General features: G+C 38.5%; 1 protein-coding gene across 1 annotated transcript in view; it reads right to left on the reverse strand.

Moving 5' to 3' along the window:
* Positions 1–17,662, reverse strand: part of heatr3 (HEAT repeat containing 3) — a 33,924-nt gene that overhangs the window by 8,430 nt on the left and 7,832 nt on the right. Inside the window, 7 exon segments of the mRNA NM_001011439.1 lie at positions 6,244–6,380; positions 9,148–9,230; positions 9,806–9,963; positions 11,401–11,491; positions 13,018–13,295; positions 16,248–16,388; positions 16,498–16,607. Coding sequence (NP_001011439.1) covers positions 6,244–6,380; positions 9,148–9,230; positions 9,806–9,963; positions 11,401–11,491; positions 13,018–13,295; positions 16,248–16,388; positions 16,498–16,607 — 998 coding nt within the window.

The following is a 17,662-nucleotide window of genomic DNA, read 5'->3' on the forward strand; positions in this document are numbered from 1 at the left end:
ATGACTCAGGACTACATGACAGGGTCGCCGCTCTTAAAGTAGGCATGGCAGGGACATCGGCGAAGGTGCGCAATACAAACTTGGGGTCCCCTATAGATAGTATCCGGATCCCTTAGCAGCACCCGCCTGTCCATATTAAAAGGAGACTGGTCCACATGTATGGCACAGGAACCCCAGATGACAAAGGGACACAAACCAATACGGTATTCCTATTGTGTCTCCTGTGAGCTGTGTAGCGACAAGGACCAGCCACGGGTCAGCGATACGGGCCAATCACAAGGGCCGTAGGTGTATATTACTAGGGCACAGAGGGCCAGAACTGGTACTGTACCCAACAGTAATTTTTAAACAGGTACATGCGTCAATATGGAGAACCTCTGGATAAATCAGTAGTTACCAAAAGCGACTACATCAAAAATAAGAATAAAAGTATACATTAAAAATACAAATAAAAATAAAAAGGAAACAAACAACTGCAGGATTTCAAAGCCAAAAACGCTTATCCCTGGGTAACAGTTAAATAGAGGAGTATCAATGAAAAATTTACCGTCAATGACAGGTTAGGGAGAGGAGCAGGCAAATTTATGGAAAAGAGCAGGCATATTTACCGTCACTGACAGATTAGGGGAAAAAGGACAAACAAAATTGCGAACACCCAGGAACAAGTGAGAGAAAATAAAAAAGATAAAGAAAAAAACACCTATGGAAAAAGACAATGGAAGTCATTCAAGACATACAGATTTGTAGCCAAGAGTCAAACCTAATCAGATGTAGCCAAGTGTGAACAAATGTACCAAGATAGAGCAGGAATCAAAGTGTATAGAATACAATGTAACAAACATAGGGGAAACATAGAAACGTATTTTAGTATCTAAAAGATGACAAGGATCAACTATCAGGCACATCAGGCATCCATCAGCTGAGATGAATTGCTCTTGGTGGTATCACGATAAAAACAAATCGTAGGAACAGCAGGAGGGGGCAAGTTAGATGTCAGTTAGACCCCAAAAACATATTTACGATACAGCAAAGGGAATAAGGTGTCAAGGCAAATAAAAGGAAGAATACGAGAATAATTCATTAAGGCCATAAGGGTTTTAAAGTGTTCAATTTGTGTATCCATCTGAGCTCCATCTGTAACAATAATTGGTCATGGTCTCCACCCCGGGTGGGGATTGGGACATGATCAATAATCATGCTGCGCATAGTGGCCAAAGAATGTTGCTGTGCTGCAAAATGAAATGCTAGTGGAGTCTCAGCTTTCCCAGTGTCCAAAGCAGCTCGGATGGCAGATCGGTGATTCGCCATTTGATCGCGGAAAGTTGTGATTGTTTTCCCCACATAGTATAGATCGCAGGGGCATTTAATAAAATAGAAAACATATTTGGAAGTACAGGACACCCGGTGTTTAATACTGATTGGTCTGCCCATATGGGGATGGTTAAAGGATGATCCCGTCATTAGGTAGCCACAAGTAATACATGAAGGGCATTTGTAGCAGCCAAGTTTAGTATAACCAAGCCAGGAAGAAGGTTTCTCAGGGTTGTAACAATGTGTGGGGTCAGTCTTTACTAACAATTCCCTGATGCTGCTGCCCCTTCTGTAGGCGATCCGTGGTGGAGTCCTGAACACTGGGGGCAATGTTTTATCCTTTGCAAGGACAGACCAGTGATTGAGGATAGCATCTGTGATTGGTTTTTTATCTGGAGAAAAAGTAGTTAGGAATGTGAGCCTCTCATCAGTAGAGCCACCTAGACTCTTGTCCTTATTACGCAAAAGGTCATCCTGTCTGTGGGTGAGAGCACGTTCCTTGCATTGCAGGAGAAAGGGCCGATCATATCCTCTAGCAAAAAAGCGTTCAACGAGGTCATCTAGTTGAAGATCAAGTTGTGGTAAGTGTGTATTGTTTCTGATCATGCGAATCATCTGGGAAAACGGAATACTCCTAAGTAGGTGCGGGGGGTGGCACGATCTGCGATGTAATAAGGTATTGCAGTCAGTTTCCTTTCTGTGGGTAGTGGTGTGTATACCCATTGGGGTAATAGTGATGAGTAAATCCAAAAATGAAATTTGTAAAGGATCAATGGCTGCTGTGAAACGTATGGGTGTAGGCAGAGAATTCAGTTCTTTAACCATTGTGTGAAATTGATCAAATGACCCTGTCCATATAAGGAACAGGTCATCGATGTAGCGATAGAGTCTGTATATATACATGCCATACATGGGTAGGATGTAGAACTGTTTATAATAGGCCATGTATAAATTGGCAAAGGAAGGTGCCACATTAGAGCCCATGCTGGTACCACTAACCTGTAAGAAAAACGACTTTTCAAATTTGAAATAGTTCAAGGTTAAACAGAACCGTAACAGTTGGATAAGAAAATCAATCGGGGATGCCGGAGCAGGGTTTCTCAAGGAGACAGTCGCGTACTACATCAAGGCCTGCGTGGGTAGGGATCACAGTGTATAAGGGTGAGACGTCCATTGTAGCAACACATGCTGTTGGAGGCAAGGGTTGTAGAGAAAGAAGTTTGTTGAGAAAATCGCCGGAGTCTTTAATGTAGGTAGGCATTGCCTGGACCAAGGGCTGTAGATAGTGTAACAGTTAATAGGGTGGTCCCCCAAATACTCAGCGCTTCTTGGTGGAGTTCTTTGAAACCAAATCTTCAGTATAGTAGAAACTGTGTGATCGTGTGCTGCCTCCTCATAAGAACAACCCTCCCTTTTTAGATGGGTCTCAAATGTGTGTAATCGTGTTGATGGAAGCGCATGGAATTAGAGAAAAACAAAAGCAAAACTAGTGCAATACGTACAAAACTTTCTTTGTGACTAAAACGCTAAAAGATTTTTAGCGTTCTAATTTGGTGCAAAATGTGCAAATATATTAAGTGAATCGGACAATCAAAAGTGCTTATATATCAGCCCAATGCAGTGTATCACACCCACACGATGTGTCCAAAGTAAATGCTCACCAGATTTAATTAAAATAAGAGCATGTAGAGAAGTCAATTCGGCTATTGATTGCAGTGCATCCTTAGTCCTCAGAGTATATGGAATGAAGAGGAATCGAAAATAGTATAAAATCGTTTAATATGTAAAATAAAGCCCCTGCACAATGCAGGCTACTTACAGTGTGAAGCAGTATATCAGACACAACAAAAAGCCCAACGCGTTTCGCGTGCTCACAGCACGCTTCCTCAGGAGCAAAAAAACAAAAATGGCCAGTGGTTGGAGAAGCGAGCCACGAGCGCTCACAATCGGGCGACCAGGTGGGGAAGTCATATCCTTGTGAATCTTGGGGAGTGTATAGAGGATTGGGCAAATGGGGTGTACTCCACGTGTCCTGTGTCAGGCAGCCCATTGATAAATCCATCTGTAAAAATGAATGTATTGAACTGTGGGGTCCCTTGGCAATTGGAGGTAAGTGTTTGGATCGCGAAGTTGGCGTAGGATTTCTGATCTGTAATCTGTGTAATCCTGTATGACTATGGCGCTACCTTTATCCGCGGGTCTTATCACTATGCTGGAATTGGTTGCAAGATTGTGAATAGATTTCTTTTCACTCTTTGCGAGATTAGGAAAGTCCATGTGCCGAGCAGGAATTTTTTTGGTCTCATCAATCATCAAGCGTGAAAATGCCTCAATTGATTTGGGAGTGTTGGTCGGTTCAAAGGAGCTGGGGGCTTTGAAGGCAATTTTCTGGGGATTCGGGATCCTAAAATGTTCTTTGAGCTTCAATGTACGTTGAAATCGGTGTATGTCAATAAGGATATCAAGAGGTTGTGTGCGATTGCACTGGTACAAAGGACAATCCTTTGGATAATAAATTCATCTCAGCTTCAGATAGTGTAAGAGAACTCAAATTGAAAATCACTTCCTTGGTGGTTTTTGTCCTCTGGCGGACCGGGTGTGTGTATATATACACACACACACACACACACACAGGATATAAAAAGTCTACACACCCCTGATAAAATGTCAGGTTCCTGTGCTGTACAAAAATGAGACTAAGATAAATCATTTCAGAACTTTTTCCACCTTTAATGTGACCTATAAACTGTACTACTCAATTGAAAAACAAACTGAAATCTTTTAGGCGGAGGGAAGAAAACAAAAAAAACTAAAATAATGTGGTTGCACACATTAAACTAATACTTTGTTGAAGCACCTTTTGATTTTTTTTACAGCACTCTTTTCGGGTATGAGTCTATCAGCATGGCACATTTTGACTTTGCAAGATTTGCCCACTCTTCTTTGCAGAAACACTCCAGATCTGTTAGATTGCAAGGGCATCTCCTGTGCACAGCCATCTTCAGATTAACTCACAGATTTTCAATCGGATTCAGGTCTGGGCTCTGGCTGGGCCATTCCAAAACTTAAATCTTCTTCCGGTGAAGCCATTCCTTTGTTGATTTGGATGCATGCTTTGGGTCGTTGTCATGCTGAAAGATGAAGTTCCTCCTCATGTTCAGCTTTCTAGCAGAAGCCTGAAGGTTTTGTGCCAGTATTGACTGGTATTTGGAGCTGTTCATAATTCCCTCTATCTTAACTAAGGCCCAAGTTCCAGCTGAAGAAAAACAGCCCCAAAGCATGATGCTGCCACCTCCATGCTTCACTGTGGGTATGGTGTTCTTTTGGTGATGTGCAGTATTGTTTTTGCGCCAAAAGTTCAACCTTGGTTTCATCAGACCATAACACCTTTTCCCACATGCTTTTGGGAGACTTCAGATGTGTTTTTGCAAAATGTAGCCTGGCTTGGATGTTTGTCTTCGTAAGAAAAGGCTTTTGTCTTGCCACTCTACCCCACAGACCAGACATATGAAGAATACAGGAGATTGTGGTCACATGTACCACACAGCCAGTACTTGCCAGATATTCGTGCAGCTCCTTTAATGTTGCTGTAGGCCTCTTGGTAGCCTCCCTGACCAGTTTTCTTCTCGTCCTTTCATCAATTTTGGAGGGACGTCCAGTTCTTTCATCTTTTCTTTCATATTTTCTCCACTTGATGATGACGACCGCTTCACTGTGTTCCATGGTATATCTAATGCCTTGGAAATTCTTTTGTACCCTTCTCCTGACTGATATCTATTACTATGGTACAGTTTATAGGTCACATTAAAGGTGGAAAAAGTTTTGAAATGATTTCTCTTTGTCTCATTTTTGTACAGCACAGGAACCTGACATTTTACCAGGGGTGTGTAGACTTTTTATATCGACTGTATGTGTGCACAACCAATGTATGTATGTATCCGATGGGAACCGAAACGTTACGTCAGCTGTTTGTGCTACTTTAAATATATGTATGTATGTATGTATGTATAACTTTATTTATAAAGCGCCACAAGGGTACGCAACGCTGTACAGTCTTACAGAATACAAAATTACACACAGGGAGGACAAGTGATATAATAAATAAATACAATAAATACATATATGTGTATATATGTGTATATATATATATATATATATATATATATGTGCCATGTGGTATGAGACACAGTAGGAAGGAGGTCCCTGCCCCGTAGAGCTTACAATCTGAGTAAATATATGTTTTGATCTCTCTCTTATTTATTTATATAATATTGTGACATGCTGACTGCCTGTACACGTAATTTTTGGGGGAATTAGAAATGGTAGGCAGGCATGCAGAGGATCTGGAGCATAAGAGACAGGACACAACTTCTTCAGGCAAAACACAGGTCTGTCTGTCTGTCGAGATAGATATAGATAGATATAGATAGATATAGATTTATATATATAGATATATAGATATATATATTATTATAAATACATATATATATTATAAATGAGATATTTCATGAAAATATAACAGGTTTCCATGTCGGTATTTTTAACATACAATATACTAAATGCAAATCCTAACTTGAAAAATGGCTTGATGTCAGGAACATAGTGGCTAACATTTTACTGGTTTGTTCTACTTTATTGGGCAGGTCTTACAATGCTTTTTATATTAGATTTTACATGTATTTGATTGGATTTTTTTAAAAACAAAAATGTAGGCAGTGATTATTATATGGTGCCTTACTCTAGCCTACTCTATGCTAAAACAAAAATTAGATTTTTGTTAAATGATATTAACCACCTAACAGCTATGCAGATTCAAGTAGATATCAAATGTCCTAACAATATAAATGCATAAGTATATTTACAAACCACCTTATTAGGTGATTTAGCTTCTTGCAAAATGTGTGCTGTAAAGAGTTGACAGCCATCACTTACCAGACTGAGTAAAAACAATCTCTAAGAGGTGCTGAGCCAGCTCCTGCAGGGCAGAGGCTCCTCCAAGGTTTTCCACATCAAACACAGACAGGATGTTGTTTAAACAGGTCAAAGCTCTGTACTGTATTGTGTACAACCTGCAACAGAATACTTAAAGTCTAAACCAGGAGATTCAATTAAGTGGCATTCATACAACAATTTAATTCCCCTTTTATGTGAATTTCATCAGTATACTTGCTAGTCTGGTCAAAAAGCAGATAAAAGTTAAAAAACAGTACCTTGCAGTTGTGCCTGAAAAAGTTTTAAGGGTGAAAGAAGTCAAAGACTCAACATTCATGGGCAGCTTCACTGGATGCTGCCAGAGCTGTAAACAAGGACCCAGACTTTTTAAAGCTATATATGGTGAGTACTGCAAACAACTCGGGTAACAGTTGAGCATGCTAAATCATTGATACATGCAGCAATCATCTTGTTAGTTACAGTAAATTTGTGGTATTACCACCACCTGTGAGTTCAATATTAGGGATTACCAAACTAATATAATCCAATCGCATCAGACTGTTTCAACAAAGTAACAAAACAAAGACAAAAGAAGAAGCCCAACAGTGGGGTGGACCCGTTATATAAAGAAACAGGTCTCAAATTGTTGTAGGCCCAGTATGAAATAAACTAAGCACAAAATCATTTAAAATACAAGCCCCATTTAAATATACAAATGCAGTATATAACTGTATATGTAGAAATGTACATCAAATGAGTCCTTTGTACAACAAACCGTACCCGGGCACTCATGTATGTCACAAATATGCATCCCGCATCAATATAAAAATACATAGTGACATAGGGTTGAAAAAAGACCAGTGTCCATCAAGTTCAACCCATCCAAGTAAACCCAGCACACCTAACCCACACCTACCAATCTATACACTCACATACATAAACTATATATACAACCACTAGTACTAACTGTAGATATTAGTATCACAATAGCCTTGGATATTCTGATTGTTCAAGAACTCATCTAGGCCCCTCTTAAAGGCATTAACAGAATCTGCCATTACCGCATCTCTAGGAAGGGCATTCCAAAACCTCACTGCCCTCACCGTGAAAAACCACCTACGCTGCTTCAAATGGAAGCTCCGTTCCTCTAATCTAAAGGGGTGACCTCTGGTGCGTTGATTGTTTTTATGGGAAAAAGAGAACATCTGCCTATTATCCCCTCTAATGTACTTGTACAGAGTAATCATGTCCCCTCGCAAGCGCCTCTTTTCCAGAGAAAACAACCTCAACCTCGACAGTCTCACCTCATAGTTTAAATCTTCCATCCCCTTAAACAGTTTAGTTGCACGTCTCTGCACTCTCTCCAGCTCATTAATATCCTTCTTAAGGACTGGAGCCCAAAACTGCACCGCATACTCAAGGTGAGGCCTTACCAGGGACCTATAAAGGGGCAAAATTATGTTCTCATCCCTTGAGTCAATGCCCTTTTTTATACAAGACAGCACTTTATTTGCTTTAGTAGCCACAGAATGACACTGCCTGGAATTAGACAACTTGTTATCTACAAAAACCCCTAGATCCTTCTCCATTAAGGATACCCCAACACACTACCATTCAGTAGATAGTTCGCGTTTATATTATTTCTACCAAAGTGCATAACTTTGCACTTATCAACATTGAACCTCATTTTCCAGTTTGCTGTCCAGTTTTCTAATTTTGTCAAATCGCAAGTTCCATGCAGCATCCTGCATGGAACTTATAGTTTTGCACAATTTTGTGTCATCAGCAAAAATAGAAACAGTACTCTCTATGCCCTCCTACAGGTCATTAATAAACAAGTTAAAAAGCAAAGGACCAAGGACTGACCCCTGCGGTACTCCACTAACCACACTGGTCCAATTAGAAAATGTTCCATTTACAACCACTCTTTGTACTCTATCCTTCAGCCAGTTCTCTATCCAATTACAAATATTATGTTCTAGGCCAATATTCCTTAATTTGATCATTAACCTTCTGTGAGGTACTGTATCAAACGCTTTAGCAAAGTCCAAGTAGATGACATCAACTGCCATTCCAGCATCGAGGTTCCTACTCACCTCTTCATAAAAGGCGACTAAATTAGTCTGGCAAGATCTGTTACGCATAAAACCATGCTGGCACAAACTAATAGTATTGTGAACTGCAATGTATTCAAATACCCTATCCCTTATTACCCCTTCCAAAAGTTTTCCTACTACTGATGTCAGACTAACAGGCCTATAGTTTTCAGGCTGAGAATGGGATCCCTTTTTAAATAACGGCACCACATTAGCAACCCGCCAGTCTCTTGGCACCATGCCAGACCTCAATGAATCCTGAAAAATTAAGTGAAGAGGTTTGGCAATCACAGCGCTCAGCTCATTTAATACCCTGGGATGAATCCCATCCGGCCCTGGACCTTTCTTTACCTTTACATGTTCAAGTCTCTTTTGAATTTCCTCCCGAGTGACCCATGCGTCAGTAGCTAAATTACTAGAACTGGGCATATTAAAAGGGAAACCTTCATTAGCTGGCTCCTCAGATGTATAGACAGATGAAAAATAAGAGTTCAAAATTTCTGCTTTTTCCCCGTTCTCATCAACCAACTTACCCCCCCCCCCCCGTGATAATAAGGTTCCCACCCCTTCTTGCTTCATTTTTTTACTATTCACATAATTAAAAAATAATTTTGGATTCTTTTTACTCCATGGTCACATTGATAATTATTTTGTGCTCTTTTGAGTACTGTCCTTTCTTTGCTGGGTTTGATGACTAATTTTACACCATGTATTTGCACATTAATGCGCGACACATGTTTGTGATGTGTGTGAGTACCCAGGTATGAACAGAATAGACAGGATGCAAAGATAATAAAAACAACATTACCTTGGAATCATTGGTTTCCATGGAGAGGCCTCTTGACAGATATTTAAAGCAGAGCTATTTGGAAACCTAGTCTTTTCAAACACCTGGAAAAATATTCACCACATTTAGAATTGCAAGTATATATAGGAGTGTGTTTATTTATACATATACTTATAAAAGTTCAAGTAGGTCGGAACTAGGTCGAAGTTTCGGTCTCCTTCTAAGCTTAGCAACTGAAAGCAGCACAGAATGTTAGCAACACAGGGCTTGGTGCAGTGAATCATTGTATTATCCAACGTATAATACACAAGAGCCAAGAATATCCAGTAAATTCTAAATATAATTTAAATATGTTCATACCCCCTGTGGTAAAATATGAAAGTATTAAAAATTACCTAAAAAATTCCATAACTTATATAAAAGCACTCAATCTTCTACTCTACTTAAGTTTAAGTTTTAATATCTTTTCATCCAGGCTCTCTAACATTAACCTTTCATAAGTTATTCAAATGAATCTCTCGTTGCTAGGGTTAACTGGGACTGAATGAAAGAAAAATTAAAATAAAAATGAAGGCCAACTGCAAAATATCCTGCAATGTGTTTTCCTACATTTGATAAAAAGAAAAAAGATAAAAGGTAATTTGCCACTATAAATTAACTTCTTAATGTAGGGATGTACCTTTTTAGGAATAAGATGGTTAAGAAGAGCAGAGTGAACCTCATCAGACAGACAAAGGGGGGACAGTAACTGGCCACCACTATCATTCAATGATTTTTCAAGACCTAAATCACTTTCATCACTGCTGGACAGCATCTCCCATTCATCATCAGATGGGTCTGTTGGAACAAATAATATTTCAATTGCATTGCTATATAAATTGCCCATGAAAAGGCAAGCATTCATTAAGACACAATGACTGAAATGGCATATTGTTGTTGTATTCCTTTATACAGTCCTGAAACGAGCATGGAATCGTAATTTAGTGTTCCACCGAAACTAACTCATTTTCTTTAGCTGTAAGCTTGCAGAATCCACAACAAACACTTTCTTCTTTTTTAAGACTGACACTTTCTCAGTCAATTGCATCCTTTGCTCCTTGTAGTGGCTCTGCCAGCCTCTCTGGAAGTAGCTTCCACAAGCTGATAGCCTTCCTGCTCTGTATCCTGCTCAGAAAGATCTTAAAGAGGAACTATCTTAAAAATGAAAATGTAAGACAGCATAAACAGCCAACGTTATGTTTTGTCCACATTGGACTGTTCTCAAGGCAAGAAAGGTCACAATGTGGACAGAAACTTAACAATATACAGTTGAGCTCCAAACATCTCCGGACACGACATGCTGCTAAAACCAGGTCTTTATTGTTCCATCTAAAAACTAGACGCCTGACTCATAGGCAATAGAAACTTAACAATGGCTAATAGAAAAAGGTTTTTTACTCGACCGTGAAAGTTTCTGTGAGACTGAAACGTTCAGTAATAAACCTTTCTATTTTTGCATTTACATTTTGCTCACAATTCTTTAAATCCTAGGAGTTCTGTCCTTGTTCCAGTGCATTGTTAGTACTAGCACCCAGGATTTGTTGCTGCAAATGGTGTGCACCCTATGGACTAGATTATAATCACTTTCCTAGCTGATGTATTACAACTAATTCAAATAACGGATTCCAGCACAAATCTGTGCTGGAAAGTGATTATAAAATGTATATTATAATCACTTTCCTAGCTGATGTATTACAGCTAAGTCAAATAACGGATTCCAGCACAAATAATTTTCTAACAAAATAACTGACTTTGACACAAATCCTGCACATAGAGAGACAAGATTTCTAGTGATTTTAAAAGCGTGAGCTCAAAAACATCTTCTAGGCAAACAGAAAATCCCTCCAAAGGCTGTATTAGACCCAATTGTGAAAGCCTGATTTCTGACTCAAGAAAATAAAGAGAGAGATGCTGCAAGGGTTATTTAAGAAATGGTGCATTATATTTAAATTGTTTATATTTAGAAATTTTCTTATTTTAGAATGATGATGCGTATTAAATTTTTGTTTTCATTGAAATGGAGTATCTGGCCTGCCCATTTTATCCAGCTTCCATGTCCCAATAGCAGATTCTCTTAACATATTAAACGTATTCCCTTTTTAATAACTACTTACCTGGAGTTTACAGCTAGAAAAATTAAAAGCAAAACGCACCTTCTCTGCTATTACTTTGGTCACTCACAGAACCTAAATAATTACAATATATTATATATAATAATAACAATAATATACAAACCATCACTACAGCACATGTTTACAATAATTTCCAGTGCTGTTTTCTGTGCCACCAACAGTGCTGTAGCTTGCCTTATCTCATCATTTGCAGCCTTAAAATGAAGAGGGAAAAAAAAAAAAAAATCGATCAGAAACAGAACACCAGTTTTAGCCAGGGCCCTCTCTTTTTTTTTTTTAATGTATATTTATGTATATATATTTATCGGTATATTCACTGCATATCCTCATTGACTGTACAGATTACACTTTTTCATACAAATACACTTTTTAGTAGTATGTTCCATTGGGTAATCCTAAATAGATATGCCATTCTAAGAACTAAGGCCCAGCTCCTGGGATCATACAATTCACAGTGCACACAATCAAACCAAAATCACACACACGTTAAGCCACATGAGCTAACTAATGGACAAAGTTCTGTCTTTTACTTTCACACTTCTTATTACAGTTAGAATAGCATTATTTCTGGTCAGGTGATGCCAGAAAAAAAAAATATTAAAAAAATATGCAGATTTCTGGAGCAATGTTTTCAAAAAAGTGTTAGTGTGCTAATTAGGGATGCACTGAATCTAAGATTCGGTCAATATTCACCTTTTTTAGCAGAATCCAGATTTGACTCAATCCATGTCTCTGGTTTAACAGATTCTGCGCAAAGCACTTGGTTGTCTTCAACCCTTCTTTATCCTCACTTGCATATGCAAATTAGGATTAAGTTCGGTATTAGCAAATGATTCGGGGTTCAGCTGGATCCTAAAATAGTGGATTAGGTGCATCCCTAAGACTAATAATTTTTTTTTTTTTTTATTAGTACAAATTAGGAAACTCTGTAGGTCTCTACCATTGTTGGTGGAATACCCCAGGAAACCAAATATTTCCGGAAAGTACAAAATTCTGCCTAATCCAAGACAGGTTAAATATAATATATTATATATTAAATTATATTATTATTATTATAATATAAAATTTACAGCCCCGGGGGTTGTAAGCACAAGAGCACTAGGGTGCAAAAGAGCACGCCTCTTAGGGCTCATTTAACAACACTTTCACCCCTTCAGGGTTGTTGCTCCCTGCACGTACAGCATGATTTAAATCTGGTGCTCCATGCAGTGAGCAGTGTCTGGAGATGCAGGCTGTGCCTTCTTCCACTCCCTCAATGGCACTCAAGTTAGGACCAGAAGGGGAGGATGCCTATGTGCTTCGCCTCGACACAAAGCATGCACAATACAGTATATTATCTCCCCCGTGTGCCAGAGCCCTTAGGTACCAAGAGGAAACATCATAAATCTGAATGCCAAAGTCTACTAAATAAAGGTGATGCCCGTTATACAAGGCATATATGGCATGTAAAATCCCCACAAATGTACCTTGTGCAAACAACTATGTCAAAAATACACTGCCTGTTTTATGTGGGGTAAATGCTGCAGAATATTTCTGGTTAGACAAAATCTGATTCTGGTTAAATATTAAAATATGGTTCAGTACTTTAGTGTGAAAACACCTAGCAGAATAAAGTTTAATTACATCAGAAAACAACAAAGGACTTATCCGTTTACCATTACTGTACTCTGCAAAAACCTTGTTTCTTCTATACAAAAAATAAATTCTCTTTTGGATTTACCGGGATCAAATCGGAAATATCCGTAAGCCTCTTTTGATTACTGAAACCATCTATCTTTTCATCCTCTTCATTCAAAGAAGTATCTAGAATTGCTGTAGTTTCTTCAGTCTCATGCTCAACAGTGGCTGCACTTAACCTTTTTGACTCTGCTTCTTTCATCTGAACAATATATTGGCCAGCATCAACAGTGAGAACCTCAGCGAAGATTCTTAGAATGGCAGTTATCGAATCTGCTTGCATGGAGGATGGAATTCTCTCTCGTAAATTCCAAATTGACCCTTTGGAAAAATAAAACAGCATAACAATCAATGTTAACCAAGGGGTCTGCACAAGTTAGAACTCTATAGCTTGCATATTAGTTGATAGATGGAAGCCAGCAGGTTGTAGCTACAACTGTTTTGAGCACATCTTGAAGTTTCACTCAAAAGGTGGTTTATTGTATGTATGGAGAATGAACATAAGGGGCATGGTAAACAGTAAAGAAATGCACCTGAGTTTAAATACAGATATCATCTAAGCGTGTAATGTGTCAGCGCAATATATTCAGTATTTTTAAACATACTCTGCCAGCGCTGCCTACCTAGCGCTTATAGAATTCACTTAACTTTTCTGCATGTTGAGAGAGTGGGAGTTGCAGTTCAGCTATAGCAGGTGGTGCCTCTTTTTTATTTTTTACTCTTTATTTCTTACTTTCGTTCTGTTTAACTCTTTCCACTATATCTCTATTCAATATGTATATACTTTTTACTCCATGTTCCTTTTGAATTTTCATTTAGTGTTTGTGGATCTTGCACATAAGGGGTGGGGAATCACTAATTACACTGTCTATGACGTCATCAGCTGGGTTTTGGGGTTTATATGAGTGGGTTTGCTGTATTCATTGTTCACTTTGAGAAAGGCTGTGGAGTCAGCCGAAACGTTAGTTTGGCACAATAAATTTTTCACTAAGACCTGTGAGTGCGGCATCCATTTATCATATATATACAAAATATATATATATTTTGTCAAAAGTTTATTTAAGACATAGTGTTTAAAAAGAATCCCTTTATTCTTTGATTTTGAAACAATGTGTCTTAAATAGACTTTTGACAAATTTTAAGGGTGTGCCGGCCACGGAATATTTATTGCTGAATACTAAAATTTTGGCTGTGCACCCCGCAAAGTTACAAGCTTTGGAGTGCAGACACTACAATGGCTGATATAGATATATATATATATATAGAATTTACTATATTACTGTAAAAGCAAGTACTGACAGGTCTTGTCCAAAAAGTGCCTGTTGCTGCTTTGTATCAGCCACAGCGCATTTGAAATTAGAAGCTGTGACATGCAAACAAGGTTGTTAACCACCATGGTTGCCTTTAGTGCAATGGCAGAAGGAGCTCTTTGTTTCCTATGGGAAATCTGATTTACCACAGTGACAAAGCGCCCAAAAATGCCTTTGAATTGCCTATGATTAAAGGAACAGTAACACCAAAAAATGAAAGAGCTTTAAAGTGATAAAAATTTAATGCACTGTTGCCCTGCCCTGGTAAAACTGGTGTGTTTGTTACAGTAACACTACTATAATTTATATAATAAGCTGCTGTGTAGCCACAGGGGCAGCCATTCAAGCTGGAAAAAAGGCACAGGTTACATAGCAGATAACAGATAAATTCTGTAGAATACAATAGTGTTTTATCTGTTATCTGCTATGTGCCTGTGCCTTTTCTCCTTTGAATGGCTGCCTCCATGGCTACATAGCAGCTTATTTATATAAATTATAGTAGACTTTCTGAATTAAACACACAACTTTTACCAGTGCAGGGCAGCAGCACATTATATTTTAGTTACTTTTATACACTTTCATTTTTTGGTGTTACTGTTCCTTTAAGGGAGCATGCGCCATAAACATGTCTGCCTTTAAGTTCAAACTTTACAACAATGGTTTTCCCTATTGATCTTATAAAGTTGCCTGTTTTTACAGAGGACACACAATGCAGCTAAATTCTTCTTTCCTCCTGGATAAACATACTTTTGGAAATGTTTGAATTACTGATATAATAAGGGCAAGGGCACACTAAGAGTATTTACTGCTTTCCTCTGCAGGCAGTTTTTATAGACGTGGAGGAAAGAGGATTCCGCTTTTATGGGCACAATACCATAGATCCATTGACAAGCCTAGCGTCAGCCTCTGTGGAGCTACATAGGGTGGATACTGGGGCAAAAATGTATTTTGATGCCGACACATGCACTTTGTTTATTTATACAGGTAAATACACTTTTCTGATTAAGTTATGTTTGACTTAAAGTAGAATGTGACTTCTGTTTCTTTTTTTAATTTTGGCCTTTTTAGACCAAGGAATAAAAACTATATTTCCCAATTAAATAGGCAAAAAGTATTTTCAGCACAAGCCCTATTAATTAATTCTTAGAAAAGTGCTCCTGTCTGCTGAAAACTGAATAGACTGGGGTATCTCTGTAAAAGCTACAGAGATCAATTTTCTTCGGCTTTTTAAAGGAGAAGGAAAGGCTAAGTCACTTGGGGGTGCCAAAATGTTAGGCACCCCCAACTGACTTTAATTGCTTACCTTTTACCCTGGGCTGGTCCCCTTTTAGGAGAAAACCGCACCAGCCTGGGTGCGTCTCCTCTTCCTTCTGTCGTCTTCGCGCTTGTGCAGTAGAGTGAAAAGCCGAACTTTAACAAAAAAGTCGGCTTTTTCACTCTACTACGCATGTGCCGGCCCAGGGATTCAGAAAACAGAAAAAATAAGGAAGTGGAAACACTGACTGCAAGTACCCTGGGCTGGTGCGGTTTTCTCCTAACAGGAGCACCAGCCCGGGGTAAAAGGTAAGCGATTAAAGTCATTGGGGGGTGCCTAACATTATGGTATTCCCAAGTGACTTAGCCTTTTTCTTCTCCTTTAATTATTCTCTGGACCCAGTCCAGCACATGCTCAGTTTAAATTTAGCTTTTGACTCACACTTCTACACCTTGTGAGAACGAAGACGTGGAAGAGCACCGCTCTGTGGTGCACCTACAGAAATACCCTGGGTCGCTGCAGTTTTAAGCCAACAGGAACATCAGTAAAGCTATTGCAATTACTGGGGGTTGCCTAATATTTGCCCCCAGTGATTTGAACTTTCCTTCTCTGAAAAAAAAATTTTCATGCCTGAATTCTCTTGTTAACTGAAAAGTGCATGCATTCCAAAACAGTCCAGGTTATATTAAAATTCTAATTTATATTTACCAGCAGCTAATGTCTGTAATAGCCTAATATCCATGTTATTAGCTGAGGCTAACATCACAGACTCCAGCATCTGCAGAGAAGAAGTGTCAACTGAGTTTAAAAGATCTTGATTATCTTCTGTGACTGTCTGTAGGCAGTATGCTGTAGATTAAAATAAAACCATGGTTGTACATGAGGAAATAAATTAATTAGTTAAGCTATAATATTTTAAATGAGTTGTATTCGTGCCTCCGTTTAATAAATCTCTTACCTGCTGAAATTGCCATTTCAGTATTAGTTTGGAACTTGCTCAGACACTGAAGAACAATGTCCACACATCTTTCTTTGTTAAATATACACAATGCTTTACTGCTGCTTTCACTGCAAAAGACACCGTACATGGTTAAACAGACAGTGTGCGGGTTACTAGAGACTGAAAATAACATTTAGGGCAGTGACATCCAACTGTTGCAAAGACCAAGGCGATCGCATACACATCTGCTGTTAGTGCTTTCTTCCCCAGCCCTCTAGCGCCCGCCCAAGCACTTCCTGCTGTGAAGGGTCTGCGATCTTGGGACACTCATCGATGTTCACAAAAACGGTTTCTTTTCTTCACACATACACATTTTGCTAAAGTTTTTTGGGTTAATTTCTTTATCACACTTTTGCACATACACACATAAAACACATTCACACACTTTTTAGAGATGTACACACAAGCATACACAGAGACACTTTTTTTGTCTTCATCTTATCATTTTGTCCTTTGTTTTCCCCCTAAAAATGATTTAGGATCAGGTATTCTGACCACTAACCACACTGTCAAATCATTTATTTGCTTAATTAGATTTCATTTTTGTGATTTTATTGCCATTTTATGCTTGCATTGTTGTTAGTTTAATTTTTTAGTGTAGCCTTGCCATGTGGTAGTTTGGTATAGAAAGACATCTTTACCTGTTTTGGATTTGTCAGAATGTGTACTTTTCAAAAATGGGGCCATCCTACTTTTTTGCAGTTTTCACCACACATAAAACTAGCAGTGTGTTTATGATTTACATAAACGTAAGGCATAAAATTAGTATGCACAAGGTATATTTTGGGGTCTGTAAGTGCCATGTACTTTGATAAACCTATGCACATTGGGCATCGAACTGTTCAGTAGACCTGTGGTGTTCATATTTAGGGAGTTTTACCTTCATACCTAACGATATGTGGGAGATAAGATACTCTAGACTGGAAGCTTAGAAATGATTTTTCAAAAAAAGTCAAAAAATTTATAAAAATTGATAAATTTAGGAAAGCATTTCAACTTGGTGTAGAAAAAAAGTGTTTGTTCTGTATTCATCAGAATCTGTTCTGTTAAAAATATGTAGGATTAACCTACTGTTAGTGGAATATTTGGCCTTTAAATATAAAGTATGCCTTTTTTGGACCAT

Source organism: Xenopus tropicalis, chromosome 4 (genome assembly GCF_000004195.4).
Source record: "Xenopus tropicalis strain Nigerian chromosome 4, UCB_Xtro_10.0, whole genome shotgun sequence".
Classification (NCBI taxonomy): domain Eukaryota; kingdom Metazoa; phylum Chordata; class Amphibia; order Anura; family Pipidae; genus Xenopus; species Xenopus tropicalis.